This window comes from Coregonus lavaretus, assembly GCF_964263955.1.
Source record: "Coregonus lavaretus genome assembly, chromosome: 6".
Taxonomy (NCBI): Eukaryota; Metazoa; Chordata; class Actinopteri; order Salmoniformes; family Salmonidae; genus Coregonus; species Coregonus lavaretus.
This window is the reverse complement of record NC_139993.1, coordinates 57481568-57500874: the sequence shown is the minus strand read 5'-3', so window position 1 is coordinate 57500874 and position 19307 is coordinate 57481568. Positions and strand designations below refer to the sequence as shown.

The window sequence follows — 19307 nt, the reverse complement described above, 5'->3', positions numbered from 1 at the left end:
GGGACCACCCATACACAAAAATGTATGCACGCATGACTGTAATTCGCTTTGGATAAAAGCGTCTGCTAAATGGCATATTATTATTGGTGTAAATAAAACTATTATCTACCTACCTACCTACCTACCCACCTACCTACCTACCGTATCTATCATTCCAAACATGAAGATAAAGAAACAACCAAAGACTGTCTCTGCGACTGAAATGGCACCCTATTCCCTATATAGTGCACTAGGGAATAGGGTGCCAGTTTGGACATAGTGCATTGTCAAGCAAGACGTGGAAAGCCTTCATTATAGCATTATAGCAGGGGTGACAAGCCCGGCCAGATCATAGACAGTAAATGTAGATACAGCAGTTATTGAATATTTAAAAGGCGCAGAGATTAAGCAATAAATGACAAAGTGAAGCTGGCACACCAGGGTATTAATAACTAATGGCCACCAACGAGTTATAGGCTTCTCATTGTAATGAAAGTGTCATTGCAAATCAGCAGTTGTCCAAGGTTATTATTATTTATAAATAATTGATGCGTGAACCACAAAGAAGTGACGTGTTTCATCCAACAACTTCTCACCCCTCGGAATGGAAACAGAGACATGGTTGTAGATGTCACCGGACTGAAAGGTCATACAGGATGTGCCTCTGGGCAGATAGACAGTATACTGGGGGTGACATCAAGCACGTTGGTGATACAATATATTGTGCTACAGTATTTGCATATTCATAAACTACCTCCTATTGCTGTCACATATCGTTACCTCTCTTGTTTGTCAATCCTTCATAGAAAATCATGCCTTATCATAGCACATACTGAAGTCTCAGACTATAAGCGTTATTTTATCATGTGGGTCAAAATAATGCCTAATATTATAGTCTATTAGCTAATGTAACCTCAAACAAACTGCTTAAGCCCATGTGGCCAACTACACTCTTAGAAAAAAGGGTTCCAAAAGGGTGCTTCAGCTGTCCCCATAGTGGAACCCTTCCAGGGTTTTTACATGGAACCCAAAAGGATTCTACCTGGAACCCAAAATGGTTCTTCAATGTGTTCTCCTATGGGAACAGCCGAAGAACCCTTTAAGGTTCTAGATAGCACCTTTTTTTCTAAGAGTGTATAGGCTAGCCTACTTGTGGAAAAACTGGTTCCCTCAATGTCCAAATCACATATTTGAACAAATAGCCAAAGTAGCGAAATCCTTCACTATCATTCTTCTTTCGCACTTCTTACCGTCACTATTTGTGCATATTGACATATGATGTGATAATGTCGGTTTCGGTTTATTTGATTGAAATCGAATATTCCCTATCGTCACATCATCCATCTCTGACCAACAAGGAACAGAGAGAGGTACCACGAAACGTCATCAGCCGGCGCGTGCGCTGACGTGTTCAGGAAGTTTAAACAACAATCCTGAACGGAAGCTGCAGCATGCATCGAGAGTTATAGTATTTTGTTGCAATTAATAAAGCTGTTTTATTGTCTCGGGGATGGAGAACTGGAGCCTTTTGTCCCTTTGTGTTTTGCTCGGTCTTACGGCGAGATGGGCTGTATCCTTGAACTCTTATTCAGGTAGGAAGTGGACCATAGCTAGCTAGCTTTATGCTAATGTTGCACCTGCAGGGATCACTGACAGCTCTCTGTTTCATAGTTACGTAGTTAGCTAGAAATGCTAGCTAGCTTGACATTGTAAACTTGTCAAATTGTTGATTTTGAGTGGTAAAATGCAACCGGTATTTTGGTGCAATGATTTTTGACATTAGGTTGCTAGACAGACAGAAACATGAGTCAGCTTGCTAGCTAGCCACTGTTCAGCAGCAGGACTGTAATCTCTTCCTCTGCATATTTGCTCAAGCTAGCTAGCTATTATTATTAAGCAGCATTTTCACCCATTTCTCTTATTTTCAGGGGCAGGCAAACCACCCATGTTCGGGGACTACGAAGCTCAAAGGCACTGGCAAGAAGTGACATACAATCTGCCTGTTCATGAATGGTTGGTCTATGCACCTGTCTAATAGCCTACGGGCCTGTCTTGCATCTTTGTTGTGTTTTATATTGTTTCTAAGCAATAGCTAGGATAACTCAATGTTGTTTTCATCCTTCAGGTACTTCAACACTACAGACAACAACCTAAACTACTGGGGTTTGGACTACCCCCCCCTCACAGCCTACCACAGCCTTCTCTGTGCACATGTGTAAGTCTGAGGGCACACACCCAAACATTAGGATCGTGGGTTCGATTCCTGCTGAGGCCACCCGTACGAAAGTGTATGCACACAGTACTGCAAGTTGCTTTGGATAAAAGCATCTGCTAAATGGCATATATTATGGTTATTATGATTATATTACTATGTTGTGCTTTCCTGCAGGGCCATGCTGATAAACCCAGACTGGGTGGAGTTGCATGCGTCTCGAGGTCATGAAAGCTATGGACATAAGTTGTTTATGAGAGCCACAGGTAAGACTACTGACAGACAGGTTAAAGAACAGTACACATCAACGCTACTGACGGACAGGTTAAAGAACAGTGCACATCAAACAGCTATTGACAGTCAGGTTAAAGAACAGTACACATCAAACAGCTATTGCAACCGCCTGTTGTTGTTAGTGTTGCAGTATCACTTAAATCTAATGTACACCAAATATGGTGGTATACTGATTGCTTTGTCTCTTTCTCTCTGCGTACACTTTACATAAAACGACTATAAATTATTATTTGTTTATTATGCCAACAAGAGAGACGTACACACGTGACTACTGGATAGAAAGAAGTTGCTTTCTTTCTGCATATGCCTATCCTGTGTCACAATATGACAGATTATATGTCATTCATTTATCACAAGAAGAAGCACTGTATAACGTCAGAGCACAACCTCCCCTCCCCTCCCCCCCCCCCTCCCCCCCCTCCCCTCCCCTCCCATCCCCTCCCCTCCCCCCTCCCCTCCCCTCCCCTCCCCTCCCCTCCCCTCCCCTTCCCTTCCCTCCCCTCCCCTCCCCTCCCCTCCCCCCTCCCCTCCCCTCCCCCCTCCCCTCCCCTCTCTGCACTGACTGTTGGTTTAGGGATGAGCGTCACATAGGAGTGAGACACCAACGAAGAACATGGTCAGTCACTTGTTATTCATTTGTGGGACTGAATATATGTATCTTTGCTCAGTTCTTATTGCAGATCTGCTGATATACATTCCTGCTGTTGTTCTTTACAGTTTTTACCTCAGTGAAGGATCAAACAAAAAGAAGGTAAGGCAGAATTCAGACATTTACATTCCCTCTATTTGATGTGCTCCTAACTAAAAATAAGTGCAGTCTCAGTTTTGAGAACTAGAAGAACAAAGATACTGTATTGCATTGGCATTACCTGCCCGTCTCACTATAATGTGTTGTGTTCTCTTCTCGCCTAGGTCTGCACAGTCCTCTGTATCCTGCTCTATCCAGGCCTTATTCTAATCGACTACGGGCATTTCCAGTATCCTTTAAAAACCCAAGCTATTTCTATCACTGGATCATATTATTATTATTTCAAAATCATGACCATCTCTTGTCATCCCATGTATGTACAGTCGTGGTCAAAAGTTTTGAGAATGACACAAATATTAATTTTCACAGTCTACTGCCTCAGTTTTTATGATGGAATTTGCATATACTCCAGAATGTTATGAAGAGTGATCAGATTAATTGCAATTAATTGCAAAGTCCCTCTTTGCCATGAAAATGAACTTAATCCCCCAAAAACAATTCCACTGCATTTCAGCCCTGCCACAAAAGGAACAGCTAACATCATGTCAGTGATTCTCTCGTTAACACAGGTGAGAGTGTTGACAAGGACAAGGCTGTAGATCACTCTGTCATGCTGATTGAGCTAGAATAACATACTGGAAGCTTTAAAAGGAGGGTGGTGCTTGAAATCATTGTTCTTCCTCTGTTAACCATGGTTACCTGCAAGGAAACACGTGCCGTCATCATTGCTTTGCACAAAAAGGGCTTCACAGGCAAGGATATTGCTGCTAGTAAGATTGCACCTAAATCAACCATTTATCGGATCATCAAGAACTTCAAGGAGAGAGGTTCAATTGTTGTGAAGAAGGCTTCAGGGCGCCCAAGAAAGTCCAGCAAGCGCCAGGACCGTCTCCTAAAGTTGATTCAGCTGCGGGATCGGGGCACCACCAGTGCAGAGCTTGCTCAGGAATGGCAGCAGGCAGGTGTGAGTGCATCTGCACGCACAGTGAGGCGAAGACTTTTGGAGGATGGCCTGGTGTCAAGGAGGGCAGCGAGGAAGCCACTTCTCTCCAGGAAAAACATGAGGGACAGACTGATATTCTGCAAAAGGTACAGGGATTGAACTGCTGAGGACTGGGGTAAAGTCATTTTCTCTGATGAATCCACTTTCCGATTGTTTGGGGCATCCGGAAAAAAGCTTGTCCGGAGAAGACAAGGTGAGCGCTACCATCAGTCCTGTGTCGTGCCAACAGTAAAGCATCCTGAGACCATTCATGTGTGGGGTTGCTTCTCAGCCAAGGGAGTGGGTTCACTCAAAATTTTGCCTAAGAACACAGCCATGAATAAAGAATGGTACCAACATCCTCCGAGAGCAACTTCTCCCAACCATCCAAGAACAGTTTGGTGACGAACAATGCCTTTTCCAGCATGATGGATCACCTTGCCATAAGGCAAAAGTGATAACTAAGTGGCTCGGGGAACAAAACATCGACATTTTGGGTCCATGGCCAGGAAACTCCCCAGACCTTAATCCCATTGAGAACTTGTGGTCAATCCTCAAGAGGCGGGTGGACAAACAAAAACCTACAAATTCTGACAAACTCCAAGCATTGATTATGCAAGAATGGGCTGCCATCAGTCAGGATGTGGCCCAGAAGTTAATTGACAGCATGCCAGGGCGGATTGCAGAGGTCTTGAAAAAGAAGGGTCAACACTGCAAATATTGACTCTTTGCATAAACTTAATGTAATTGTCAATAAAAGCCTTTGACACTTATGGAATGCTTGTAATTATACTTCAGTATACCATAGTAACATCTGACAAAAATATCCAAAAACACTGAAGCAGCAAACTTTGTGAAGACCAATACTTGTGTCATTCTCAAAACTTTTGACCACGACTGTACAGCCAGTGTGATTATAAATAATGAGATGAATCATGGTAGAACCAGTTTGATAGGGGACCTTGATTTGTATGAATGAGGCATAGCAGAGCAGCCGGTAACAGTACCATCATGACTATGCATTCTTTAACTGGGTGTCAGATATAACAGTATAAGCCTGGGGCTGGCCCTATGGGGTGTGGTGGGTCTGGGTCTGGGCTGGGACGTGCTGGGCTCTCTGGCCTTCGTCCTGGCCCTCAACTACAAACAGATGGAGCTCTACCACTCCCTGCCCTTCTTCTGCTACCTACTGGGCAAGTGTTTCAAGCAGGGCCTGGTAGGTCGAGGGTGAGTTAGCTAACTTAGACTTACACCCCTGGCTAAGGGGGTTTGTGTGTGTGGTGAGATGATATACAGTGGGGTCTGAAATTGACACCCTTGATAAAGATGTGCAAAAATGACTGTATAAATTATTCAAATACTGAGCTATATTGTATGCTGAAAACTATGGAATTTATATTATTTTATACTAATACAATTGCTCAGAGAAAGAGGTTTTGTTTAACGTTCATATATTTTTTTTCTCAAAAAGGTAGTGGTCAAAATTAGACACTCCTGTTTTCAATACCTTACCTTGCGAGGATAACCGCACTGAGCCTTTTTCTAAAATGTTTTATGAGCGCGAGAACCTATTGGGAGGGATCTGAGTGGCCAAAGAGCTCTATTTTTGATGTCATCTGACCAATGCACCGGTTCCAATCCAAGTGCCAATGCCGTTTAGCAAACTCCAATATTTACATCTGTTGGATGACATGAAAATAGAGCTATTTGTCCACGCACACCAGTGGTGGGTTTGGCGTCGAAATGAGAATGCATGAGCAGAAAAGAACCACATACCATATAACATATAGTGGTGGATCTTTGATGTTATGGGGCTATTTTGCTTCCACTGGTCCTGGGGCCCTTGTTAAGGTCAACAACATCATGAACTTTACCCAGTACCAGGATATTTTAGCCAAATATCTGGTTGCCTCTGCCATGAGGTTGAAACTTGTCCACAAGTGGATCTTCCAGCAAGACAATAACTCTAAACACACATCAAAATCCAAAAATAAATGTTTAATTGACCACAAAATCAACATTTTGCAATGGCCATCTCAGTCTCCGGACTTGAAACCCTTTGAAAACCTGCGGTTTGTTTCAAGTTTTAATGTCACATGCACAAATACAGTGAAATGCAAACTCAAAACCCAACATTGTAATAATCAATTGCAATGTATTACTAGAAAGAAACATGCGAGAAATAAGAAAAATAAATATGAAATACACAATAAAGTAAGGAAATATTTTAAATGTCAGTTCCAATACCATAATTACATGTGGAGGGATACTGAAGTGATGGAGGTAGATACAGTGCATTGGGAAAGTATTCAGATCCCTTGACTTTTTCCACGTTACGTTACAGCCTTATTCTGAAATAGATTAAATTGTTTTTTTCCCTCATCAATCTACATACAATACCCCATAATGACAAAGCAAAAACAGGTTTGTAGACATTTTTGAAGTTATTAAAAATAAAAAACGGAAATATAACATTTATATAAATACTCAGACCCTTTACTCTGTACTTTGTTGAATCACCTTTGGCAGCGATTACAGCCTTGAGTCTTCTTGGGTATGACGCTACAAGCTTGGCACACCTGTATTTGTGGAGTTTCTCCCATTCTTCACTGCAGATCCTCTCAAGCTCTGTCAGGTTGGATGGGGAGCGTCGCTGCACAGCTATTTTCAGGTCTCTCCAGAGATGTTTGATCGGGTTCAAGTCCGGGCTCTGGCTGGGCCACTCAAGGACATTCAGAGACTTGTCCCGGAGCCACTCCTGCATTGTCTTGGCTGTGTGCTTAGGGTCGTTATCCCGTTGGAAGGTGAACCTTCGCCCCAGTCTGAGGTCCTGAGCTCTCTGGAGCAGGTTTTCATCAAGGATCTCTCTGTACTTTGCTCCGTTCATCTTTCCCTCGATCCTGACTAGTCTCCCAGTCCCTGCCGCTGAAAAACATCCCCACAGCGTGATGCTGCCACCACCATGCTTCACCGTAGGGATGGTGCCAGGTTTCCTCCAGACGTGACCCTTGGCATTCAGGCTAAAGAGTTCAATCTTGGTTTCATCAGACCAGAGAATCTTGTTTCTCATGGTCTGAGTCTTTAGGTGCCTTTTGGCAAACTCCAAGCTGGCTTTCATGTGCCTTTTACTGAGGACTGGTTTCCGTCTGGCTACTCTACCATAAAGGCCTGATTTAGTGGAGTGCTGCAGAGATGGTTGTCCTTCTGGAAGGTTCTCCCATCTCCATAGAGGAACTATGTCAGAGTGACCATTTCTCATAGCAAAGGGTCTGAATACTTATGTAAATAAGGTATTTATTTCTGTTTTTCATTTAGAATACATTTGCAAAAATTTCTAAACCTGTTTTCGCTTTGACATTATGGGGTATTGTGTGTAGATTGATGAGTAATTGTTTTTATTTAATCCATTTTAGAATAAGGCTATAACGTAACAAAATGTGGAAAAAGTCAAGGGGTCTGAATACTTTCCGAATGCACTGTATGTATAGGGGTAAGGTGACTAGGCAACAGGATATATGATAAACAGAGTAGCAGCAGCTTGTATGTGAGTGGGTGTGTAGAGTCAGTATAAATATATGTGCATATTATGTGTGAGTGAGATAATGATGGAGTGAGTGTTTGTGTGACAATGTGTGTGAGTGTGTAGGGCCCTGTGAGTGTGCATAGAGTGCAAATATTGAAATAAAAAGTCAATAAATATACAAGGTAAACTCGGTCAGTGAATTGAAGAGGGCAGTCCATAAGCGCAGATCAAGGATAACAAGGAAGGATTCTGTATGGAGGAATGGTCTAAGATCCCTCCCAAAAGCATTAAAGATCAGATTATATTATTTTCATTATTAACATTTATTTGAATCAGCACAATTATTTTTAAAGTAATACCCAGAATCCACCACTTTCTGTAGCCAGTGGACAAAACATGGAAAGTGCTATACAGACTTTTCTGACATGCAAATCAATATTTAATTTCAGAATTGGTTAAAATTAGGTTTGGTTAGGTTACAGTTAACGCTAGTCGGTTTGCAGGTCACAAAAGTCTGTATAGCCCTTCCCACAAAACATGGCCCCATAAAGTATCCTACATTTTCCCCACTCTGCCACTCTCCCAAACAGGCGAGGCAATCAGATTGGATGACTGTTGCTAGTGTCCCCGCATTTGTCTATCTAGTAACAATGTACCATGGACATCTGGTAGCTAATGGATAGCTAGATTATATGGGCAGGGGAAGATATGTCCAGATGACATTATGGCCATGCCCAAGCTCCTCGGCTGTTCCTGTGTGTGCAACTTTATCACCACACAGCTTCTACAGCTGACCTACTGTGAAATACTTTTAGCTGATGCATGGTTTTCACAACATACATTGACTAACTTGGGATGTGGATAGTTCCACTCACAGCTGATGTGCTGAGAGAGATGTGAGATTCAGCCAATGAATACTGTTGACAATATGAATGATCATGTTTCACTGCTTTACAGTACATGTAAACGTAGCCAGTTTTGGGTATCTTAGCCAGTTTTGGGAGTTTATGTTTTGGGACAGTTTTAAAGGTTCGGTGTACTTTATCATTTGTTTCCTCATCCACCACCCACCCAGGTTGTTCCTGCTAGTGAAGATCGCTGTAACAGTCCTGGTGACCTTTGCCCTCTGCTGGTTGCCCTTCCTGTCTGACCCTGGCCAGGTCCTGCAGATGGTGCACCGCCTTTTCCCTGTGGGGCGAGGCCTCTTCGAGGTACGTACTGTGTGATTGAGAGTGACCCCCAAAAAGGTTTCAGTGTTCAAGGCAATTAGTCATACTATCAAGTCAAGTGGTTTCCCTAACATTCTTCGACGTGAGTCACCTAAAGCTTCTAGAATGTTCTGGAGACCAACAGAGTAACCCAAACCAGGTTCTCCACCCACAGCCCAATATTGAGAGACCACACTATCTGCCAAGTCGAAATCAGTTGGTGTTAGAAAGACGAGGAGGTTTAAGGTAGTCAACAAAATGCTGCCCTCGTAGACAGGAGTGGTACGCTGCGCCCCCTGTTCTTCACAGCACAGCCTACATGCTCTTACATACACAACCTGCTACCCTCCATCAATTCCTCTGTGCTTAGCCAATTGGAAATGGATCCCCTGCAGGATCAAAGAAAACAGAGGAATAAAATGGTGAAAGGTCAGAAGATCAGGTTCGGGGGGAGGGGGGGGCATAAAGATAAATCGAACACCTTTACTGCCAGGGTCTTTTCAGCACATCATTGCGGGGCCATGTTTTAGCCATGTGATGCGTGGTTCTGTGCCAAGGGCCAACACTATGCGTGTCAGAGTGCACCCATTCGTTGTGCAAAACGTTGGCAGCTAAACTGCTGCGTCCTTGAAAAACTACTGCATCCTTGAGAAGCGAATTTACACGCGTGTATGTACACACAGCAAGGCCATACAGGAAGAGAGGGGAGGAGAGGTGCGGAGGGGGGAAATGAAAGACAGACGGACAGCGATGGCTCACACTGGGGACATTCCTTAGAGCATCGCAACACTTCCACGCCGCCGTTGAAAGCGTGTCATGGTCGAGCTGCTGAGGTAAAGCAACACCGTTACTGGGGGGGGTTGGCAGCTCAGAGGCCAAGGCCAGCTGCTCTACTTTTTGAAGCCTGCCCTGTGCCCGCCGTGTGCTGGCACCCAAGGTGCGGTGATTTGTGAAGCAATTGAAAATTAAACAGTCAGCATTGTGCAGACTATGCCACAAGGAAACAGAATCAATAGAACATATTTTCTGATACTGTCGATCAGTGGCTCACTTTTGGATTCAGGTCCAGGAATGGTTGTTATGTCATAATATCAGGTTTCAGATGGACCTGCAAACTGTATTGTTAGGGGATCTGAAAAACCACGATCAGTCAATGGGAAATATCATTGTACTCTTGGGTAAAGTATTTATTTTTAGGGCAATGTCAGTAGAAATGTTACAAATAGGGAGGTTCAGGACCCTTCAGTAGTTCAGTAAGACATCATAGTAAGATGGAGGGATGTATTGCAGAAGGAAATAGCAAAATGGCATTATACTGTGAAAGATGGATTAATCTGTGGACTTGGGAGGGTTGGAGTTAAAATCAGAATGGCATTATACTGGGAAAGATGGGTTAATCTGTGGACTTGGGAGGGTTGGAGTTAAGATCAGAATGAATGGTGGATTGGCCACTGGGTGAAAATCTAGAACCTGCAGAAAAAGGAATTAGGAATATGTGTATAATTATTTAACTACATGCACCGTACATGTGAGCGAAAATAGCGGTAAGTAGCAGTAGAAGTATTGTTGTCCGATCAGGGTAGGGATGGTAGAGGGGAAAGTACAAATAAATAAATATAAGGGGGATTGGAAATGATGCAGACAATTAAATTGATAAGAGCCCACAATCTATCTGCAATATTAAAGCTGATCTTTGTGAGGCTGGTCAGGGTGGCCGTATGCGTGGCAGTTATTTGTTTATGAAATGATACAAACATAATACACAAGGTGTGAGTGCCTCTATACCCCACGGAGCGAGGGGCTCCAGGAGAAGCCTGCCTGAACTCATTGTGAAATTGTGCACGTAAGCAGAAGCTGGACTGGGACAAGCGGACAGGGTGAGAAGGGGTGGTGGGGGGAGGAGGAAGGAGGGTAAGTTGTACATTTACCCACGGCGCAGCACTCTGTCCGTCTCTGTTTTCCTGCTTCACAAAAATGGCACCAAATGCTGCAGCCTGTGAAATTCCAAGCTGGCTTATAGGTGACGAGTGCCGCCAACGGCACTTACCCGCATTTGCAGCCGAAACCCAGGTTCCTGTGTAGCCCTCAGCCCAGGCGGCGTTGGAGGACATTCCGGTAGGGTAGTTATTTGGGGTGGGCTACAGCGGGGCCTCGACGTCGGCAGGACAGACAGCCTGCTGACTGGGCCTGTCTGTAACCTCCACACACACAGCTGTGCTCTGAGCAGCTGTAGCAAGGCCCAGTGGACCACATATAAATTCACCCTATAGAAGAGACCACACTATTACAAGACATGATTAGACTACAGTGTAATCTATGCATTGTATTTCTACGTTGTGTCATATCACAGCCAGTAGAAGCAGCAGGGGGCCTTAACATCTTAATATCTGATCTCAGAACAACTGCTAAGGCCATAAATCACATGAATCACACAGTCAGTCCTCAGTCCTCCATTTCCTGCTAGCTACCCCAAACGCAAAGACCGTCGTTAAGGCAGACATTTTGGATCTGTTTTCCAATGGTCATAACTATGCCTTGGGTGTTGTGGTTGGTGGACACTGGACAGACACTGTGACAGTGTTCTTCTGTGGGGTGGTCTGAATGTGAATGTGCCGAAGTATGCGGAAATTGTCGTAATGTGATTATCTCTGAACATTTAACCCTGTGTCCCCAAGTTTACAAATAAGTGCATAGCTTCTAGTGACATCCCATTCCCTAGCACCTGACGGGCGATTTATGAGGCTGGTAATGCTTCCCGAAGCGCTCCTGTACAAATGCACTGTGGAATGCACAGAAGGAATTCTTATTGCACTTTCAGTTGGGAAATGATCACTTGGAGCAAAAGCCACTTGTTTGCCTTCTCTTCCAAACGGAATGCTTTTTAAAGCAGCGTACTGTCATACCATATTTGTGCTTTTCTACATTTGAAACCCTTGTAATGAGTTTTGTAACTCATTTTAATGATTCACATCGATAATAAACACTTCATTAACAATAAGGAATATGATCAATCTATTGGTTCTGCATCGTTATAGGAAGTGAGCTATGAGACATATTTATTTTCTTATTAGAAAGTGTGTGTGTGTTGACAGGATAAAGTGGCCAACACATGGTGCAGCTTGAATGTCCTAATAAAGATCAAGACCATCCTGTCCACTGATACCCAGCTCTACCTCAGGTAATCCCCCTCTTTATCTCTCCATCTCACGCTCTCTCACAGAGTGAAAATAAGATTATCCCTTGAATACTGAGATACTGATCACTACCAGCTGCTATGGGCACTCTGACAACTATAGGAAATCTGCTGATGAGATTTCAGATTTGGAATGCTAACAGAAACTATTTGAACCATTTCTGTTTGAGAAACAGCAGTTAGCTAACTTCTCTGTGTTGACATGAAGTGTTATGCCAGTCAAAGCTGATTCTCCTCCAAGGTCCTTATGAATGAGAAGATGCTACAGTCAATCAGTCATAGAACCCTTCTCATGTTGTCATGGTGGTGCGTGCTTGAATAACCTGTGGGGCTATATTTAGGGGTGCTGTGTGCACTCTGCACAGGATGCACACCTTTCTGCCAGACTGTTAAGACCAGGAATTAACTGGGACTTCAAGGACTCTAGTGTATTAAAACAAATGAAAACACTAGAGCTTTTTGGCCATGGGTGAATATTATAATAACTATGTTTGGGGGAGGGATACCTTGCTGTAGAATGTGTCATAAAACAATGGATCGCTCGTCTCCTGATCGTTACAATAGAAGTGGACTACTGGATAATGTATTAATGTATATGCATGTTACTACTACGTTTCTGTCAAGACTGTCTCACAACGTAAATAACAGGATGGATCACCTGTGGGACGTTATCTGGGAACTGTATCCCCAAATCACCATGACCCCCACCTCCGTAGCACACCCCTCTTGCCCCGTGTTGGGGGTCCCGATACCCCTCTCCCCAGGGGCCCTTTAGGCCTGATACAGCTGCCCTACCGTACCTCCCTGGCCCCCCTCCCTTCCTGTGTCTCTATCCTCTGTGAGTGACAATTGAAGGGTTAAACTAATGCTGGGTTGCCCTAAGCGAAGCCAGTATTTGGTACATTTCCCACATAGCTGGGGTCTTATGGTTTGACCAGGCTGGGTTAAAACAAGCCTGCAGTAGAGCAGCCGCACGGTTCAGTTTAACTCCGAAGGTTAGGTTTCAGGGCTGGGCCCTTCACTGTTTAGACAGATTGATCATAGTCTTGTTGATAGATTACATCATTCTTCTGTTATTGTTTTGTTTTCAGTTTGACCGCCACTCTCCTGGCTATCCTACCTTCATCTATAAAACTGTTGATGAAACCTACATTCTGGCAGTTAAAACTTGCCTTGGTAAGTGAGTATTTTTGTACTTTTTACTGATGTTTGATTACAGAGAATGGTGTAATGCTAACCTGTGTAAACTGTCATTTCAGGTCAACTCCTCTCTGGCATTCTTCCTTTTCTCCTTCCAAGTCCACGAGAAATCAATCCTCCTGCCTGCCTTGTGAGTAGAGGGGAGGAGTAGGGGTGTGTGTTCGCATGCGTGTGTGCCTTCCTGGCTGCATGCGGTTCATAATCATTTAACTCACCGACTGCAGTGCAGTATGTAAAAAGCAACAGGCAGCTGTAATCGCTAGGCTATCAAGGTTTTACTGAGCGGTGGGATTTGGTTACAGATTTTGCTGATCTAATCATCTAGATTAGGCTGATTTGTTGCTTTATTAACTATTGAGTTATATCTCCCACCTGTCTGTCCCTGAATCAGTCAGTAATGCATGTCCAGGGATTAGGGAGGAACACCGGGCTGTGGAGAAGAGGAGGAGGACATTGTTTGTGGTGGATCAATTATTGGGGCTATAGGAATGGGTGTAACTGGACACGCAAACAGGAGTTGGAACCGATTCAGGGAACATAACTGTATTTTATTTATTTTTAATTTTTTTGGGAACAGAATCAGAACGAAAGTGATCTATACTGTTCTGGAACAGAACCGTTATTTTAAAAGTATGGGAACCTGTTAATAACGTTATTTTATGTTGCGGGCATTTTGTTGGGGTCCCACAACAAGGCGCCTATGCAAAGCCCTCACACACAAGCTTGTTAGCTAGCTCTGGTCCAACTTTAAGCCAACTCTCGGAAGTCCATAGACATTCAAAGTTCCTCTGTAGAATCTGCTACTCCGTAGGTATAATTCTGAGAGCATAATTCAGATAATGCATGTCATAAAAAGATGCCCAGCGCTTCAAGCCAAGCCTCCTCCTCCACCCTCTCTCGGTCTCTCCCTACCCGCAAAATTTCATTCGCATATCGCGCCCTACACTTGTCTGTCCATCGCACATGTAAACAGCTATAGCCTAGGCAGCCGATAGCGCCCATGCACTATCGGCTGCCTAGGCTAAAACAACTATAGCTTGCCCGCTCCATAGCAAGCTGCTCTATTCGCAGTGCTTGGTGAAGTAATTGAATGTTGAGCTAATGTTTAAAAAAAAAAAATTATTTCAGGTTTAAAAAGGAACAGAAAGGAACGATATAAAACTGTACTTTTTTTGTGTTCGAACCGGTCCAGAACTTTATTTTGGAACAGTGGAACGAAACAGAAAAAATAATGGTTCTGTTCAGAACTAAACGATTAGATTTTTTGGGGTTCAATCCCCTGTACTACTGTAATTAGAAGCTCTGGGAGCGATGGGCACCCTATTCCCTATATAGTGCACTACTTTTGACCAGGGCCCATATTGTTTGTTGTTAAATAAAGTGTGTATAACTTAAGTGTGTGTAACCCTTTCTCCTCTAATACTTTGTGTCTGCCTCCAGGCCAGTCTGCCTACTACTGAATGACCTCCCTCTGCCAGCCATCTGGTTTCTACAGGCTTCCACCTTCAGGTAGGAAGCTACAGTAGGGGAAACTATAGTGGACCAATAACAACAGACCAGGTTAAAGGTCATAGGAGAGACCGTTCGATAAAAAGTACAATCTTGTACATTAAATGTAACTTGTAAAAATCGCTGTTAGCAAAATCCTCAAAAAGTATAGGATGCTCTGTCAGATGAATTTTTTTGTGTTGATATTCTTTGGAGGATTTTATTTGTGAAGAGTCAAGAAAATATAAAAATGGAGTCATTGTAAAGGGAGCAGTCAGAGAGGAGATGAAGCTGACTACTAAGTTAGTACTACTAACTTTCACCCCAGCTGTCGTTAAGTTCTTCCGGCAGTACTAATTGTTGTGTGCGTGGTTTAGTGTAGGGATATCTGTGGATTACACTGCATAGTCAACATACCTCTTCTCTAAGCATGTTTTGGGACAGCAGGGCATTCTATGGGCCTCTAGAACTGTCTAACTGGCATGGCTCGCATTGTGCATCTCCACTCCACCCATTGTTGAAGACATACACTACATGACCAAAAGTATGTGGACGCCTGCTCGTCATTCCAAAGTCATTAATATGGAGTTTGTCCCCTCTGCTGCTAAAACAGCCTCCACTCTTCTGGAAAGGCTTTCCACTAGATGTTGGAATATTGCAGCAGGGACTTGCTTCCATCCAGCCACAAATGCATTAGTGAGGTCAGGCGATTAGGCCTGGCTCGCAGTCGGCGTTCCAATTCATCCCAAAGGTGTTCGATGGGGTTGAGGTCCGGGCTCTGTGCAAGCAGGTCAAGTTTTTCCACACCGATCTCGACATACCATATCTGTATGGACCTCTCTTTGTGCACGGGGGAATTGTCATGCTGAAACAGGAAAGGGCCTTCCCCAAACTGTTGCCACAAAGTTGGAAGCACAGAATCGTCTAGAATGTTATTGTATACTGTAGCGTTAAGATTTCCCTTCACTGGAACTAAGGTGCCTAGCCCGAACCATGAAAGACAGCCCCAGGCCATTATTCCTCCTCCACCAAACTTTACAGTTAGCACTATGCATTGGGGCAGATAGCTTTCTCCTGGCATCCGCCAAACCCAGATTCGTCCGCCGGCCTACCAGATGGTGAAGCGTGATTCGTCACTCCAGAGTCCAATGGCGGAGAGCTTCACACCACTCCAGTCAACGCTTGGCATTGCGCATGATCTTAGGCTTGCGTGCGGCTGCTCGGCCATGGAAACCCATTTCATGAAGCTCCCGACGAACAGTTATTGTGCTGACGTTGCTTCCAGAGGCAGTTTGGAACTCGGTAGTGAGTGTTGTAACCGAGGACAGACCATTTTTACACGCTTCAGCACTGGGCGGTCCTGTTCTATGAGCTTGTGTGGCCTACCACTTCGCGGCTGAGCCTATGTTGCTCCTAGACGTTTCCACTTCACAATAACAGCACTTACAGTTGACCGGGAGAAATTTGATAAACTGACTTGTTGGAAAGGTGGCATCCTATGACGGTGCCACGTTGAAAGTCACTGAGATCTTTAGTAAGGTCATTCTACTGCCTATGTTTGTTTGTCTATGGAGATTGCATGGCTGTGTGCTCGATTTTATACCCGTCAGCAACGGTGTGGCTGAAATAGCCGAATCCACTAATTTGAAGGGGTGTCCACATACTTTTGTATGTATAGTGTACATCTTTTGTTTGGGTAAATTGAAGACATGATTGCATAATTTAGTCAAATGGTTGCTTAAGCACAGTTATTGTAAGAGCATCTGAATGTGTTATAGGTATTTTGCCAATGGATGGGGTTTTGTTGGATTTAAGTAGGCCCTACTAAGGCTGTGTTTGAGGCTACATTGTTCTTGTATTCTCTCCCTCTGCAGCATGCTGCCGTTGTTTCTGAAGGATGGTTTGTTGGTGCCGTACGTCGTCACCTCCCTGGCCTTCCTGTTCTTCTCTGTCTACCTGCTCTCGGCCCTGGAGCACTGCTCAGAGGACAAGCTACGTCTGGGGCCCTACCGCCGCCTCCTCCTCATCTGCATGCGCCGCATGGACCTCGGCAGAGTCACCAAGTGGAAAGTAAGTGTGGCCTAGTGGTGTGAACAAATACCCTTTCACATTGCACTACCCCATATGCCTGTCATCATTCATTCATAGCAAGAAATGTATCAGATTGCAAAGCAAACTCTTTATCTGGATAGTCCATCTGTAGATGCTCTACATACTATCAGTAACATTTCATCTATCTACTAACCACAGCCTTTATCCTAACCTTAACCCATAAACAGAGTCCAGATTTTCCATCTTCATACTATCCAAATAAAGTGTGACCCAGATTGTTTTACCAGGCAGATAGTTGCAATGTTGTCTGTCTGTTCTAGTAGTGGGTAGGGCAGGGGTGCTCCAATATTTTCTTTACCTTACTCAAGTTAGTAGGGAGATGAGCCGATTTTATTTGACAATTTGAAATACAAAAAAAAAGCCACACAAGGCAAAAAATACATGTACCAAAATGACAGAGGATTATATACACAAAAAGACTAAACATTGTGGTCCTCTATTAACTGGTGATCAGAAGCTTGTTGTCAGTTTCCTAATAGTCTTAGGTGGTAGCTACATACTTGAGCACAGCAGCTCTAACCCTAACCTGAATGGCATCAGCGTGAGAAGATATACATCTCTCCAACTGGATAAATAAAGATCATGTGCCACTGTACTGTAAGCCGTTTAGGCTGCCTGGGATGGGAAAGAGGATACCTAGTCATTTGCACAACTGAATGCATTCAACTGAAATGTGTGCTCAGGGAGCAGTTGTTGTTGGGGCCTTGCTCAAGGGCAGAACGGCACATTTTTCTCTGGGATTCGAACCAGTGACCTTTCGGTTAATGGCCCAACACTTAACCGCTAAGCTACCTGCCGGATGAAAGCCACTGCCAGGCCCCAAGTATTATTTATCACTTATTTAAGTTACAGGCATCTCTGAAGTGCCTGCCTGGCCCTGGCCAACTCTGCTGCTGCACCATCCCCTCCTTTAGAGACAGATGGGAGGGGGGGGAAGCATCACAAATGGCACCCTATTCCCTATATAGTGCACTACTTATGGCAAGAGGACTCTGGTCAAAAGTAGTGCACTATATAGGGAATAGGATGGGCCATTGGGATGGGTGCCATTTGGGATTGGGACATAGCCAGAGACACCGCCACCAGACGGAGCTGTGCGAGATCAGAAGGTGTCTTTTTATAGAGTCATTAACAGAGGTTTGCTTAGACATATTTATTTATACAAGAGGCGTAAATAAGGATGCCCAGTGATGGGTCTAGGGTTTCATGGGGTTGGTCTCATACGGAGGTGCTTACCGCCACCTACCCTCACTGATCCCTGGGTCCCAAATAGACATGTTGATCCTTCTACCAACACTCTGTTTGCCTTTCCGTTCGGGACACACCGGACTGGGCTAAAATAAACATCAGCTTGTGATGAGGGATGGTCATGTGATGTCTAAAAAATTGTGTTTTCGTCTTGTCTAGTTTGAGTAGTTATGACTAGGGCCCAGGAAATACTTGTTTATTTAATTAATAAAGCCCATCTAAATAGATAATTGATCAATTTGAATCCCTTGTCAAGTTCACTTTCTGATTAGACTGGAATTGAAATCGAAATTTGAGGCCCACTACTGGGCTGTGAGAGGGCCTTGGCTTATATCCTGTGATGGCTTAACTCCCTTGAAAAAGAAGGAACTGAACTCTCTCTCTCAATCTCTCCTGCAGTTCTATTGTTCCATCATGGCCATGGCTGGTTTGAGCTTGATGAGCGTGGTGCTGGCCCCTCCGGCCCAGCTGCCTGATTTGTTTCCACTCCTGGTGTCTGTGTTCTCATACCACCACTTCCTGGGCCTCTTCCTCTACTTCAACATTGTCCAGATTGCCGAGCCGCCACCACCTGGGAGGAAGAACCAGAAGAAAAGTAACTGAGTAATTATAAGGGAGGAAGAACCAGAACTGAGTAGTCATTAGGGTGGAAAAATCTGAAGAACTGTGTAGTCGCCACCCAGCTGAAAGAGAGAACTTACTAAGCACAGTGCTTCAGTCAATGAGCGCCATAGACCAATAAGGCTCATGAACCAACTACCAGACTAAGGCCAATCATTTAGAATCTTTATTTTCTAGAGAGAACCCTCCTGAATGGTTGCTGTTTTGTCAGTGCCTAATTATGTACATCAAGCTTAGAATTCATTTTTTTACTTGACTGTTCAATATTTTCAAATGTTTGTATCATCATTACAATTATTTTGTACCAATTGAGTATGTCTTGAAAAATAAAATCACCTCATGAATTCTTGGTGAACCTGGATTTTACAGCCATAATGCCAGCACAGACTGGATCCGTCCGAAGCAGTTTCAAATAAAATCCAGTGTCCATCTTCTCCTCGTCTCCCAGCTAGCTAAATCACTGACGGTAATAGTGTTGCAGTATGTCATAGCCAGACAA

The 19307-nt window shown here is 43.9% G+C and overlaps 1 protein-coding gene across 1 annotated transcript; it reads left to right on the top strand.

Annotated features, from left to right (window-relative positions):
• The first annotated feature begins 1376 nt into the window (after positions 1–1376).
• Positions 1377–19242, top strand: alg6 (ALG6 alpha-1,3-glucosyltransferase). Its single transcript, XM_084163495.1, has 14 exons — positions 1377–1571; positions 1908–1992; positions 2105–2194; positions 2369–2457; positions 3154–3236; positions 3398–3462; positions 5257–5442; positions 8814–8949; positions 12039–12124; positions 13231–13315; positions 13399–13469; positions 14780–14848; positions 16702–16897; positions 18587–19242. The coding sequence occupies exons 1-14, from the start codon at positions 1490–1492 to the stop codon at positions 18788–18790; spliced, it is 1527 nt and encodes a 508-aa protein (XP_084019621.1). The 5' UTR covers positions 1377–1489; the 3' UTR covers positions 18791–19242.
• The last annotated feature ends 65 nt before the right edge of the window (positions 19243–19307 follow it).